General features: G+C 41.4%; 1 protein-coding gene across 4 annotated transcripts in view; it reads left to right on the forward strand.

Moving 5' to 3' along the window:
• The window catches only part of BANK1 (B cell scaffold protein with ankyrin repeats 1), a 372972-nt gene extending 358987 nt beyond the window's left edge, over window positions 1–13985 (forward strand). For all 4 annotated transcript variants that reach the window (XR_009459945.1, XM_019488054.2, XM_059722345.1 and 1 more), the window contains 2 exons: window positions 3780–3829; window positions 11362–13985. Coding sequence is in view for 3 of the 4 variants with exons in the window: in XM_019488054.2 (XP_019343599.1) it covers window positions 3780–3790 (11 nt within the window). In the remaining variant the exon portion in view is untranslated. The remainder of the gene's footprint in view (window positions 1–3779; window positions 3830–11361) is intronic.
• Window positions 13986–15361: the final 1376 nt, after the last annotated feature.

A 15361-nucleotide genomic window follows, 5' to 3' on the forward strand; every position in this document is an offset into this window, starting at 1 on the left:
AGCATTTCATACAAATGGAGAAGCATGGCAGACTAAGGGTATATGCAGATGTTCGCCACTCCTAGACGCCCAGTCTGTGATCACATGGCTTACTTTAAGCCATGTGATCATAGATCGGGAGTAGTATGTGCAGATATTTGCCAGTATCAGGAACCTCACCGATACCTCTGGTATAAGTAACTCAGAGTGGGGGGAGAGGGGAGAGGGATGGATGAGCTAGTAGGTCTGCAAAAGGAGTTAGTGGCTCTGCAGGGGGCATTGGGGGGGGGAATCTGTTTAGAGGTGGGGGATCAGGGGTCTAAAAATAGCCTGGTCAGGGTTTGGGGGGGGGGGGTGGAAGAGTGCAGCCTCAGGGCTGGGGCAAGTCGGTGGGCTTTCCCAGCCCCAGGGCTGCACTCCAAATGTGTGCAGATGTTCACTAGATTGGGCTAACCTGTTCCAAATCTAAGTTAATTCACCTTTTCAGATGAACTAATTTATAACAGAGCCATCATTTTTTGCCTGATTTAAATTCCCTAAATGTCTGCATGTATGGGCATTTAGATCAACCTAAGCCTAGTTAGGTCCATCTAAATGTAATGTCTGCATGCACATACCCAACGAGTTTTTGGAGATTGTAGTCCTAGGCTAGGGATAGACAGGTTTAACTTAAACCAGAGTCCCCCAGTATCCCAGATATTTTGCAGCCCTGGGCTTGGCTAGGCTAGGCTGTGCTCTCTGCTCCAAAGAACTGACTGGCCCTACCCCTTTCCTCCATAGCCAGAGCTCTGGGGGAGATTGCAGGCCCAGCAGGATCCACTTGGTTTTCCTAGCTGCTCAAGCAGGGATTTCCCCCCTTCCTCCTTCCCATCTCCCACAGCACAGACCCCAGCCCCACGGACCCTAGGAAAGTGATATGTTAGCTAATGCTGAGATGTGTCTGTGTGTGTGTCTCCAATTTCACTGGGACAGGAGAAAAGCAAACAGGACAAAGGCAAACAGAACAGTGTCTGCTTAGGGCTTTTTGGAGCTAATCAACAGGTCAGCTGGTAATGTCCCACCTTGGAACTGCTGTTTAAGAAAAGCTTGAACTAATGAGAGAGGCTTTTGTTTTGCTGATGAGCTGATAAACGCTGTGGTTTTATCAGCCCCCCTGCTGGTTTGCAGCCCTGACAGGTTTGCAGACAAGGAGAGGGAGACTGAAAATGCATCAGCAGATGCATGCACTGCACATATACCACTTTGCCTCAGAGTGCTAGCCCAGGGCTGGGGTTTGGTAATACTCCCACCCCTTGAGCAGCAAGCGGAGGGGAGGGAGGGGAAGTCTGAAATGTTGCAGGCCAGCGGGGGCGGGGTTTAAACCCCTCCCTAATTAGAATGTCCTGCCAGGGCCTGGCCACACGCCCCCCTCAGTTCAGCACTATGAAAGGGGAGGGAGGGCTGCTCTAGCACCCCCTGGTTTCTAGCCTGTGCCACAGCAGGCATGTGCCAGTATTTCTAGAATTAAAACGGAGTGTCTATTTGCAGGCTAGACTAATCTGCAAAGATTGAATCAATTCAAGCTCAGGCTTTTTGAACATCTGTCCCTAGCTCTCCTGTCATAGTGGTGCCCTTCTGGAAAAGCACAGGCTTAGGGGGGACCTGGTGGCTGCTTGTAAGTACATAAGGGGTGTGCATCAGGACCTGGGAGAACTTCTGTTCACCAGAGCGCCCCAAGAAAAAAGAAGGACCAACGGTCATAAACTCCTCCAAGACCATTTTAAGCTAGGCATAAGAAAAAATGTCTTTACTGTCCTAGCCCCCAAGGCCTGGAATAGACTCCCTCCAGAAGTGGTGCAGGCACCTACTCTGGACTCATTCAAGAAATACTTGGATGCTTATCTTGCTGGGATCCTTTGACCCTAGCTGACTTCCTGTCCCTGGAGCAGGGGGCTGGACTTGATGATTTTTGAGGTCCCTTCCAGCCCTAACATCTATGAAATCTATTAAACATCTGTATAAAATGTTATATGGAAGCCACACCTGGGAACAAAATGGTAAATGATCCATTCCATTTACTCTCTAGGTGGGTGGCAGCCATTGGTAATTTTGATTTTTCTTTTCCTCCAAGTTTTTTCTTACTGGAACTGGACTGAAGTCACTATCTCATTTTAAACAGGTCATCTAACAACCATAAGTTTGTTATGACATCAGCTAGTACTGTAGTTCTTAAAAAATATTAAAGATCGAAGTTCATTGCTCTGAAAAGAAACAAGCTTTTCATAGTCACAAGACAGCCAGTCTTTACCATATGTTGCTATATTAAACATTCTGTCCTCTTATTGTTATAACTGTTTTAGTACATTCCCAGTCCTACAATTTATCAAATGAGGCCAGTTCACCTGCTGTAGTAAAGCAATCTGAGATTATGGGGACTATTTTTTCCCCAAAATTGTGCTGTCTACTATAGCAATAAAATAGATCTGCTTTAATTAACTTTGCCCTAACCACCTGCCAAAGACCAAATTGCTTTCTCAGCCTCATCCAAAAAGCATTTAGAATAGTCCTGAGTTTCTTTCATATACTGTTCACTTATTGATTAGGTGCACTATCCCAATTACCTGGCTGCCATTCCTGAGCCCTTCATTTCTCATCAGCACCTTGTTTTTATCTCTTTGCTGGCAAGCATCTCAGAAAGCTCACACACTCATTAGTCAGTTGACTCCCCTCTGATAGGAGAGAATATGTTTTTAGTAAAATTTCAAAGATCTAGTAGAGACCAAGTAGAGATGGGCATGAGCTATGAAAACAACTCTTTATTTTGTTTCGATTGACCAATTCATATTGTTCACATTTGTGCAGTTAGAGATAGAGACGAGAATGTAGGTTATGAAATTTGGAACCATTTATAGGATTTCAGACCCTTTACTCATTTGTTATTTAGTGTTAAATATTTCAAAGTGTGAATCTCACTTCCCTCCGGTGAGGTAGCCAAAAAGTTAAGGTCCTTGAAATTAAATACCACAGCAATCACAGGGAAATGGTTTTTGGTTTCTGTCATATTAAATATATGTGCATCAGTCATGATTGCATTTCTTCAACTGTTTATATATCTCAAGAAACTTTCTTTTGGAAATATTGTTATGGAGACTTGTATATGATATATTTGCCTATTTTTGCTTTTTTATTATTATTATGCTCTGTATGCAGGCTGCTGGTACAGAGGTCTTGCTGTGTTGACACTTAGTCATGCAACTGTAATAAAACCCATATGTAACAGCCCACAATGTAATGGAGTTGTCATGAATTAACCCATATACAGAAATGGGGGACACATCATTTAACTTCCACAGAATAACTAAGACCCATGGATGTTCCAGACCTGTGGATGCCCTGAGATTCATGGCTGCGGTATTCTCAAAGAGGTCCACTGGCTCTCTCATGCTCCCCGACCTCATGACTACACACGTCCAAGCAAGCAGGAGGGAAATTTTGTGCAGTCAGCACCAAGGATGATAACCCTTTGCATCGACCCTCCGCCAACAAAAAACAGTTCATTTTTGTAGAAGAAGCTCCACAATTCCTTCCCTTCCCATGACATTTGCTATATTTCACACTAGAAAAGAAAGCATTACTTAAGCAGCTGGCAGAAACACAGAAAGGAGATTGTAAAAAGAAAAAAAATTAGAAAAAAAAAGGATTAAAATATTTTTATCAAGATAATCTCACTCTAGTTATGCCACTTATAAAATTATTAGTTTTGAAAGAAGCCTAACTATTCCATGCTGTTCTAACTTATGTTTATGCATTCATTTTTTTAGTCTCCAAATAGAACCCCAACAGAAAAGGGACAGATGCCTAATTAATTGAGGTAAGAGCATAAATATATTATTCGTTTTAAAAAGGCTGCTTAATGAAGTATTTCCTGACACAAATGCTTACTTATAACAACAGAAAGGAAATGCTACCTTTGTCACAGTTCTGGTGTCAGTGCCACATTTCATGTTTATAAAGATGAACATAGGGCTATGGTACATTCTCATTTCTGATATACGTTATAGCTTGATTTTTAGCCATATTTTTAGCCAGTCTTCAACCCATACTCAGTAGTGCAAAAGCAGGTTTTCATGCAGTTTGAAATCAAACTGATTTGCAGGAGCTATTAGAAAGTTAGGTGTAGAAAGTGGTGCACTTTTAGGTAAAATTAAACTACACCTTCAAAATGAGATGGGAATCTTTGGAAAATTAGAGTCATGTACACTGATCATACAAATACTATCATAGAGAAATTGAATAAAACCCTATGCTGAATACAGATGTTAGCCATCCACATAAATAAAAATACGGACATGTGTAGATGAAACGGGGGCCCTAAATTGAAGCGGTGGGTTTTTAAAAATACTGCTTCAATTTAGGGCCCTTTAAACCCCTGTGTCATGCACACACCCAAACTTACCTACCTGTCTGGTGGTAGGGAGGGGAGGGCGAGCTACCAGCGGGCAGAGTGGTCCCTGGGCTGAGGAGGGGGCTGGTGCTTCCCTCCACAGCAGCTGCAGCACCCTCCAAGCAGTACCCGCTCTCAGACACTCGGCTCAGCCAATCTGGGGAGCACTGCAGCCGCGGAGGGAAGGACCGGGCCCCCACACAGCTCAGGCAGGCAGGCAAGCTCCAGGGGGGAAAAAAAAAAGATCTTGGGTGGAGTCTGCCTTCCCAGGCTGCCTGCACAGGCTTCCTGCAGAGCCCCTGAGCTGCATGGAGCCCAGTGCTTTGCTCCATGGCTATAGGGCAGAAAACTAAAACTCCTTGGATTTAATACATGTGCAATGCTATTAGGATAGAGTAAACTAATCCTGCCATAGGTTAGTACGTGTAATCACAAGTACTATCCTACAGTGGGGTTATTTACTCCAGCACAGCTCACGTGTAGACGCTCTTGGGGCTGACTGGGGCTCAAGGGTGCTTTAGTGTGGGTGCTGCCTGCCAGCCAGCCCTGCACTGAAGCACCCTCATGCCACAGCAAGCCCCTCCAGAGCACATTGAGCTAGGTTGGAACATCCTTGGGCTGGCAGGCTGACTCCTGGAGCCTCCTGCCAGTCAGGACTGCTCTGACCCGGCTCAACGTGCTGCAGTCCCAGGTGCACATGTAAACACGATGCCCAGGAGAAATAAACTCTGGTGCGAGATGAACCAAAATGTATTGCTTTGCATTAATTGCACATGTAAGTGCACCCTCAGAATTAACCACTGTTAATTTAGGAGGGGGCACATATATGAGTGTGGGTAAGCATGTGCATGCATACCTTACCTAGAGCCACCACTGATAGAGTGAGCCACTGAGTTCATGCCAGTATTTTAGAGATTAAATAATCATACTCATCTATTATTCAGAACCCAAAATACGTGGCTTCTGTGGCAATCTAAATACAAAGTTAAATTCCATTTTGAAGTCAGTGAGGGCAAATTTATACTATACCTGGGGTTCCACAAGTGATGGAAGCTGGAGAAAGCATTGACACAGAGCATTTTCAGATGTTTTGGACTCATCCCACCTTTAACTAGCTCTGCACACGTACAGGAGGTGTTTGTACTGCTAGTGGGAAAACAGTAATATCAGATTCTTGTACCTCTGTATCCTGTTGTAGGTGCTCACAGTCTGCATTTGCCATCAAAAGATGCTGAAACCCAAGGAACAATCCAAACCAAAAGTCCTTTACAGGCACTATAAAGAACATCTGTGAATCTATGAATGTGTGAATCTCAGTGGAAGATCTCTGTACTTTTACTATAGCTCCTTTATATCTATGTATAGTACAAAAGGGTTAATTTAGGCCTGTGTAATATTGCACATTTACAGCAAAGCAGACAATGATTGTAGATAGCCCAGATTTCAAGACCTACTGTTGTTTTGCTTGTGTCTGAGAGGTGAGAGGTATACAACCACTCCCAACTTTAGATGGGGACAAGGAGAGTTAGAACAAAAAACTGGGAAAATTATTAAAAGTACCTGAGACTGAGACAGTGATCCCTAAAAGTATCCTGTACCTGAGACTGAGACAATGGTCCCTAAAAGAGCCAGACTATTTGGGATTTGTTGGACTTACCTAAAGACTTAAGCTTAGCATTCCCCTTCCATAAGACAATATGCATTTAGACAGCATTATTTTAACATGTGGCTCCACATTCTTGGGCAACAAGAGATTGAAGAGGTCACTGGAAAGTTATCAACTGAGATTATTTGCTTTCTTTTTTCATTCAAAACCACTTAATTTGACATCCAGCATAATAACTGGTTAATACAGAGATCATTGTGATAAAATGTAAAGTGTACGTACCAGGAGGCTGTTTAAAAGGAAACACTGTCAGACTGACAGTCATTTGGCAATTTGTCATTTAAGTTGCAAGAGGATTGATTATATGTAGTTGCTAATGATTCTTCCAGGTACAGCAAAGTTTGCCAATGTTTTTGTCTAATGGCAAACCTCCTTTCTTTGGGCACTGATGAAGTCCCAGTCTGTTGCATATTGTGCCCAAAGGGCTTTATTTTAATTACATTTTATTGTATTCATTGTTTTCATGTCAATTCAGTCCTTGCCCCTTCAGTTGAGGCTGCAACCAAGACAGCTAGATAGAAACCACCAAGAACTGAAGCGAAAGCACCAATTAATTTCAGACTCTCAGACACATGGTGCATTTGAACCAATTATCTAGATGTGAAAGTTGCTACATCCTATTGCCAGTCCCATAAAGAAATAATTCCCCTAAGCATGTCAACGGCATTATATAGCTTTATGCAAAGAAGGATAGTCTTGACATCAAAGAACAGGGCTGAGAGTCAAGAAATCTACCATCTTCCCCTGAAATGCAGAAGCCTTTCTGTGCAGCCCTTAACAATGTATTTGTAGCCCAATTTCTATGAGGGCCGAGCATCCGAAACTCCTGTAGGCTTCAGTGGTACCTGTGTGTGTTCAGAAGCAGAAAAATGTAGCCCTCTATTTACTCAGTTTTTAACTAAACTACATGGCAGGGGCATTGAGATTTGATCTTTCAGTTATTATCAGTAAACTTTTCAGTCATTGGAGAATTCTGCAATATGCATTATGATTTTCACTGCCAATGAAACTAATATTGGGTCTTGTCTCAGGAGAAGTAGCTCTAAACGCAGTTTTAGTCAACAGGTGGCTAGCAGTGGTAAGAGAGTAAACTTTTCTAAGTTTACAGGAATGGTGGGGTGTAGAGTACCAGTACCACTATATGCTAAATTGTGACACTAACTAGTTTAAGTGTACAAGAATAATCTTCACCAGGGCATTCAAGTCCCCTTCACTTCAGTGAAGGAGAGAGTAAATTAAGAGCTCTCTTTCTCAATACCATGCTGATCTTGTCTTGGTTCCCATTAACATGAAGGACACTGGCTGATATCCTGCTCACTGAAGCACAATACTCAAGCATATCTAAGGTTGGGCTGTCAGTCAGTTTCACTGGCACTGCCACTATTGCCACTAGGCCACATAAAGCAGGAATATAAATGTGGAAAGGAACAGGGAAAGGAAAAAGAGAGACGGACCATTTGCAGAGGGAACAGAATACCAGTAGGAGAGAGATGCAGGTAGAACAGAGGTGGGACAGGAGAGTGACATTACCAGAATGTGGATCTTCCTACTGAGACAAGATTTCTTTATCACACTGAGATCTTTTCTATTCCGTGATGGTGTTACTACTGCCTCTCCCCTGACAAGAATAACATCTCTAATTCTAATGGCATGCAGCTCCTGGGTGCATATAGGTTAAAAGCCCTAATTTTCTAGGCTACTAAGACAGACCTGTAGTGATCACTGGTTTCAGTGAACACAAGCATATGTGAATGAGAAGAACTAAAAAATGAACTTTATTGTGGAGCAATAGGTAAACCTACAGACACTTGGTCTGGCTCTAACTAGGTAGCTAGAAGTTCTCTGAGGGGTAATCTCCTAATTCCCAACTCCCTCATTCTCCTTCTAGGGAACATCTCTAAATCATTATATAACTTCTATCACTACAAGACCCAAACATAAGTCTACCAAGTTCTTAGCATTTTTTCAGTGTGGAAGGCACAGGATAAGATTAGAGATCTGCATTGTTAGGATGCATCCAAGTATCTTACATGCTTAAGGTTGCTGATAGTTAATGTTGTTTGAAGCAGTGTTTGAAGCTTCTTGCTCTGTGAACTCACTTGCGAAAAATCAGAATGCAACCATGAGCTGACTAGCCAGTGTAGTGCTGCCATTGCTGATGTGTCAGGAGGCCAGAGATAATGCAAAGGGGACTTTGGTTTCATGAAGCTGACTGAAATCTGTGAGCTTGGAGCATTTTTCTATGGTGCATTGGCTTTCCTCCTACACATTCAGACCTCCTCCCACGCCTCACGGTTCCACACTGCAAAGTACCATAGTTTGTGTTAGTTCGTTCCCCTCCATACAGTTTTGCCCAAAAGGGAAACATGTAAAATATAAGCTAACATCAGAAGTTCAAATGATCTGGAAAGAGGCAGGGTACAGCTCTGGCCACAAGAGCTGTTGACGATCTAAATGGAAATTCATCTTGTGGAACCCACAGATGACTATGCTACCGTTCCACTAACAATGTGGAAATACCACCCCCTACAGGAAAAGATGATCTGCATTACAGTGTGTCATGAAGTGGACTCAAGATCTGAGTCTGCCTTAATTTCAGAAAAGACATACAAATTGCTATGGCCTTGAAATTGTCGTCCTGTTGTTCCATGTGAAGCAAGATTTGCCAACTGCAGTAAACAGTTGCCTTGAAGGGAAAATGTCAGCATCCATTATGAGAAGGATCAAGTGGGCCCTTGCCTCATAATTGCCAGAGGACAGTGAGCAGGCTTGCTAGGTAAAGAATGGGTTAAGCCAGTGGGCATTGTAGTAGTTAACTCCCCTCCTGAGGACTGACATGATGACATCAACAAGAAGTCATCGTCCATCTTTGTATGTGTGTTAGGAGTTGCAATAAAGCCCTTTTGAGAGCAAGAGGACTCCCTGCCCTTTCCTGACCTATGAGATAGCACAGGATTCAAGTTAACAGGAGTGCACAGCATTGCAACAGACACCATTCAAGATGTCCTAAAGAAATACAGCAGTTTTTTAAGAAAGGCTTGGCATATAAAAAACCATATATATAGCTATATCTATATTTACTACAACAGCATGTAACTCCACGTGCATCCATAGCCCTGAAGAACTAGTGATGAATCTCTTGTTGAAGACTTGTTTGTATTGGCTTCACCCATACCTAGGACTCCATCATGTAGACATTTAAACAAAACAATCCCGCGTACATCTGAAACTATGCAGTCAGGTGCAGTGGGTGCCTGCAACTGTCCTTGAGGCTTCAAGACCAGTGTCATACAAGGCTAAGACTCCAGATGACAAGATGCTTTGCAGACATGTCAAGCAGATGCAAGGTCATGATCCAGGTGATATATCCTGTACAGATCCAGAAGATATTGTACTGCCAGCAAGACAAGTGCTTACAAATCCAACACATGTTGTCCTAGACCTGTGGTTCTCAACCTTTTTAAACTCAAGGCACTCCTCATTAAAGTAATGTACCCCACTTAATTTTCACTCTTTTTGACTACAGAAAAATAATAGAGCAATTCTCCTGTTGCAAAGAACTCAGAAAGACCACAACAGGGGAGAAATGTTTTTAACACTATGGATTCCTATTTGAAATTTCTGGGTTTATCTTGAAAACCATGTTTGCACACCTAGCAATGCTAACATTGTGCAGCAACTTGTGGTATCTTCAAAAGGCTCTCAAGGCACCCCAGGGTGCCACTGAACCCTGGGTGAGAATCACTGTCCTAAGTCCATCAAGTCAAGAACTGAAACAACTTGATGCCATCTCCAGTGACATGATTCTATCTCCTGAATTAAGGCAAGTCACCACCTGGCCCAAGTACTTAAAGGACTATGTCATCTAGTGCCTGAGCTCACTTGCAATGTAGTAAACTGCTCTCTTACCTCCTTTTGTTCCCAGCTCATAGAAGGTTACTGGAAGCTATTTAATATTAATGCTACAGGAGCCTGGCCTGTAGCATTAATATTAAAATTCATTTGCTTTATAGTTGCTAGAACATTAGTATTTCTTTAACAACTATTTGCAGACAGTCAAAGGGCAAAGCTAAAAACATTCTGCAGTAAAAAGTAGGAAACAAGGATAATTCCATGCGATTTTGGCATGTAGTAGCCTATGTTTGTGACCTTAAAACAGAAGTGACAGAAGAGTTGCAAAGGATAAGTTTTTACTGGCTGAGTCTACATGAGACACTGACTGCGCAGTAGCTCATTACTACTAAGCAGTAGCGTCATGTGGCACAAAACATGACGCAACACTACTGTGCAGCAGTAGCAAGCTACTGCACGGTCAGCATTACCTAAAAGCTGTTCAGTGATGCTACTGCACAGTGACTCCAGTACTTGTATACACAAGTACTAAATGACTACGCAGTAACAACTGCACAATCAGTGTTTCATGTCTCATGTCTCAAATCTTCTATGCATGTCCTGCATGCAAGTAATATGTCGAAATACACTATTGGTCACAAAGAGAAGAATCCTAAACAGTATTTTAACTTTGGCAAATCAGTGTATTAATGTAACCAGCTTAATACCATATTTTCTTATGTACAACACTCTCCCAAATAAGATACATATCTTGTTTTTGAAAGGCAGAAGAAGAAATGATCGAAGAATGAAGAAGAAATTATCCTTCCTTGAACATACTGATAAATATAGCATTTACCCAGGGAAAACACAGACAAGTCAAGAGGAGCAAAACATGGCTGCTCACACCTAAAACGCAGATAAATGATTCTATTCTCCCTAGCATTTCACTCTAAGTCTATGGCCAGAACCTCAACTGAGATATATATGTAGCTCCATGAACTTAATGGATATGTTCCCATTTACACATGCTGAGAAACTAGCCCTTTCCTGCCAGTTTGTTTTGCAAGTTTGGTGTGTGATCATCATTATTATTATTTTATACTGACTTTCTCTTGTTGCACTTTTCCTGAGAGGTAGCAGAGTGAGTGTGACTCATAATATATGGATGAACAAAATGCTAGTGAGTGAAGCTGTGTTCAAAAATAAATCTTCAAAAGCAAGGAAGAGTTTGTCTCCAGCAGCTATCTTCAGCTCTTCCTACATGCGGTGGTCATTCCTCCATATCCATCTGCATGTAGGCAAAAACACTAGCAGAGAAGAGAGTCAGCATGTGAGGCAGGGAGTAGAATTTTGCTCTTGATATTTTATCTAAATATTGAGAAATACTGCTTTTGATTATATACCAACCCACTAAAACACCGTTTATTCAATACTATGCATTTTCCATTATTTCCTGCAGCTCAGTTCTTCATTTGCTTGCCTAAGGACATTCCACATCTCCAGTCTACATCCCGACTGCAGGTTGATACACAGCACGCATCTAAGAAAGCAGCTATGCTGTCATGACCACAGTTTTGACATCTTCATCCTGATAAAGTCCAGTATCCCTAAAGCTAGCATTAATAAAGTTTCTCATCAAGTCAGTGCTAGATTTTATGCTCTTCTCCTTGCTTTTTATCTCAGTTGATCTTCTAAATGAGTGATTAAGAAAAAATAAAGATGCAGCATACCTTGTTTTGTTTAAGACTTTACCATTAGTTTAAATATTCTACATAACTGCTAGAGATGTAATGTTAACAGAGCTGAATGTGAAGTTATAAAACTGATGATTCAGGTTTTATTTTCCATTTAAAACCATTTTTACATAAAAATGTACTTCCAGTGTTTACAGCAACTTGCCTGTTTTCGTAGGAAAAAAAATAATGATATTCTAATGAGAGGCACTTTCTAACAGCTATCAACCTATATAAGTCTGGATATAAATCAGCACTAATTATCTCCAGCTATTGTCATGATTATAAAAGTAATGCTTACAAGAAAGTTTTATGTTTGTGTATGTGTGTTTAATAAGGTGCCCAGGGTAAACTATAACCAAGAACCAAACTTTAGCCTCTATTACACTGATGCAACCCCAGTAAAGCATACGGGACATATCTACACATTCATTAATTCACAGTAGTTACTGCACATTTAATTTAGTACTTGATTAATGAAGTACTAACTAAATGTACAGTAACTAGAGTTACTGCGCAGTAGTGCCAGCAAACACCTTTCTTAGTGACACTACTGCACAGTAGCCTAATAATACTGCACAGTAGTGTATTAGCACTGCCTGTGCTGTGATGCGCTACTGCTCACTGTTATTAGACTACTGCGCTTTAAGCATCTTGTGTAGACGTGCCCATGGAGTAGTAGACATTACCAAGCAGAATTTCACTCATATTACAAAGTATGCACGCACTTAGCAATACATTCAGATTTAAATAAGCATTGCTGAAGACTTGCTAAAATGACCTGTTTCATCCACACCAGAGAAATACACAGCTTTGTATATGCAATGCTTATGATAGCCTGCATCATAACGTGCAGCTAACTATTAACTTAGAAGCTCTTCCACCATACTACAACTAGCTGTTGCCAATAATTAATTTACTGGATTTTCAGAGAATATAGTTTCCTCAAATCTTGGAGATTCTAAGAGGGGATGGGGAGGACATTGTTTTGTTTTTGGTTTTGATTTTTTAAATTAAAGTATTTAAGAATCAATCATCTATATCACTAGGTTTAGTCCTGTGGGTTGTTTGCACACTGTTCATAGCAAGCCTCCTATCGAGTGTTTAACATCCTGAATTTACTAGTCAGGCCATGTGGTTGATCTGTTAAGTCACACAAGGCGTGTCTACACGTGCATTTAAGCATGATTAAATGTAATGTGCATTCAGCTAAAGCACATTAAGCAATTTTTGGTAGATGTCTACCTGTGCAGGGACTTGACACTGAACTTAGTCCCAAAACCCTGCAGCCCTGCCAGGTAGGGCAGACCCGGCACTAAATTTAGTGCCAGGGCGCGTCTACGTGTGTGTTAATGCACATTAAATAATCACACCTAAATGTGATTTCTGCATTTGCATGATGTCGTTTCTGATCCCCAACTGAGAGCTCCAACTGGAGCACTTCACATGCAGATGCTATTACTGATACACAAGTATCCAAACATGGGTGTTTCTCCCTGAGCACTCAGCTTAAAACACCAATGCCAAGTCCAGTCAAGTCACAATCCAGAGGAGTATATGCTAGGCTTTTTTTAAACTGCTGTTTACACAGCTTTAGCTAGCAGCTATTTGTGATCTGGGTTAGGTTTAAAATAGAGTTCAGGCTTGAATTTGACAACAGCATGGTCCTGTGAACTGTTCTCCTGAAGCTGCCACCCACACAGGTGCATACTTTTCAGAGGCTAAGGGCTAGCTGAGAAGTTTGTCAGAGTTGTTTTAATGAAAAATTGGATTGCTTGAACTAAATTAAACATTTTGCATGAAAACGGTTCTGTTTTATGTGGAAAAATTCTAATTTTTGTAAAAAATTTGAAGAGCCAGTAGTGCTCTAAAATCAGGAAATTATCAAAGACTATAATATTAATTTTATAAATTACTTCCATATCTTTACACCCTTCTTACTAATTGCATTCTTCGCTAAATGGGATGCTTACAGTAATTATAAGGTCAATTAAATTAAATTCCCCAGTGCTGACAAATGCAGATAATTCTCTGGATATCTTCCCTGACCAGTACACCAACAGAGCATTTAGTCTTGACCCAAAAAGCATAAAGAAAGGACTTAAAACTGCATAAAAGAGCTGCCTGCTCTGAAGATACATCATCGAAAAACTGAGAGGCACAAGACTGTAATTAGAAGCAGAAGGTTCTGTAAGAGGGCCTGAAGTATTTTAGATTTGCCAGGGTCTCCATATGGAAGATGAGTGGCCCGCTGGTAAGCTAGGCAAGCACAGAAATCATTCATTGTCTAAATATAAGGACTTTGGCAAAATGCTCTTGTTCTAAATAAATTATATTTTGCTTTAAGAAAGCTGTCTGTTCATTGGATAACCCTGTAATTGCTCCTGAGACAACTGTAGCAGCTGTTGAGTTTAAGTCAGACTTGCAGAAGTCACTACACTGAATTACAAGGTCTATAGCCTAAGGGCCTCGAGGGAGTGAATCCCAGAATTCCTGTCTGCATGCAGTGATGAATAGATTACCAACACTTAAGTGGGACCCCTCCAGGGAGCCATGAAAACATTAGTTATGCCCAGGAACTATGGTGCTGAAACCTTGTTTCTGGTCAAACATGTCAAAATTTTCTCCACAGAAGTTGCAATGAAAACAATTTTTATCCAATGAGATGGGAAAGAGGAAGAGGAAGGAGGCACCCAGTATTTAATGGTCATTTCTATTTTGGACTGAAGATTTTAATTCTGGCCATTCTTAAGTTACCACAGAGCATGCTCTTTTGGCGTATCTGCTCTGACTATTACTACTTCCCTGTATATCACTGTTTCCCATTGTCGGTACTGCAGATTTTTCAAAAAGGTGTGCTCATGCAGACTCATGCTGATTAGGGACACAAGTTCCTAAAGAGGGAAGTAAAGTGCTCTGAATCAAGCACTCCATTTTGGCCCTGTTGAAGACAGATTCTTCCACTAAGCCCTTATTGTTTGTGGCCAATTTAGTACTTTCAGTTGAGAATTTGCACTACTGCTATCTTACAGAGTTTGGCTGGAACTGGCTCAGTTGGCTGTAAACTTGCTTCCCAGACCTTGAAAGGACTTAAAAGCAAGCAATGCTAAAATCAGAATGGCTCTCAGAGAATGTTTACTAGAGAGCCAAATAGAAATGTGTACTTGGCATTAAAAGTTATATCCAAACCCAAGAACAAATTATAGAGTAATACACCACCGTAGCAAACTACAATTGATTAGGCAGCTCAAACATAGCTGAACAAGGGCTGCTCTGGTGCAGCTCTACATGCTGTGGAGTGGCTGGCCAGGGCACGGGTAATACTATTACTACCCTGATACGGACTTTATTAGTTTTGTGCACCCTAAGAGAGGCATGTGTAGATGCTGAGATGTTTACAGTGGCTTTAATTCGTCAGCTGCACAGTAAACATCTCATGTGACTCCCAGTTTGTACTGCAGGGTTTTAATGGCCCTATTTTCTTCGTCTGCCCTTAATCAGGCACATTGAAGCAAGTGTATTTCACCAATATGCAGAAAAACTTTTTCAAATCCAATGACCGTTATTCAGAGAGTTGCTGGGTAGCTTTACAACTACCACACAACACATTTTATGTGGTTGTGGCATACTAAGCTCACGCTAAACTCAGGCTCAAACACCAAACACATTTCAACAACCATGTCTACCCAAGAAACATGCAGCCAGCATCATAAACACGGGCTCATA

Source organism: Alligator mississippiensis, chromosome 2 (genome assembly GCF_030867095.1).
Source record: "Alligator mississippiensis isolate rAllMis1 chromosome 2, rAllMis1, whole genome shotgun sequence".
NCBI lineage: Eukaryota > Metazoa > Chordata > Crocodylia > Alligatoridae > Alligator > Alligator mississippiensis.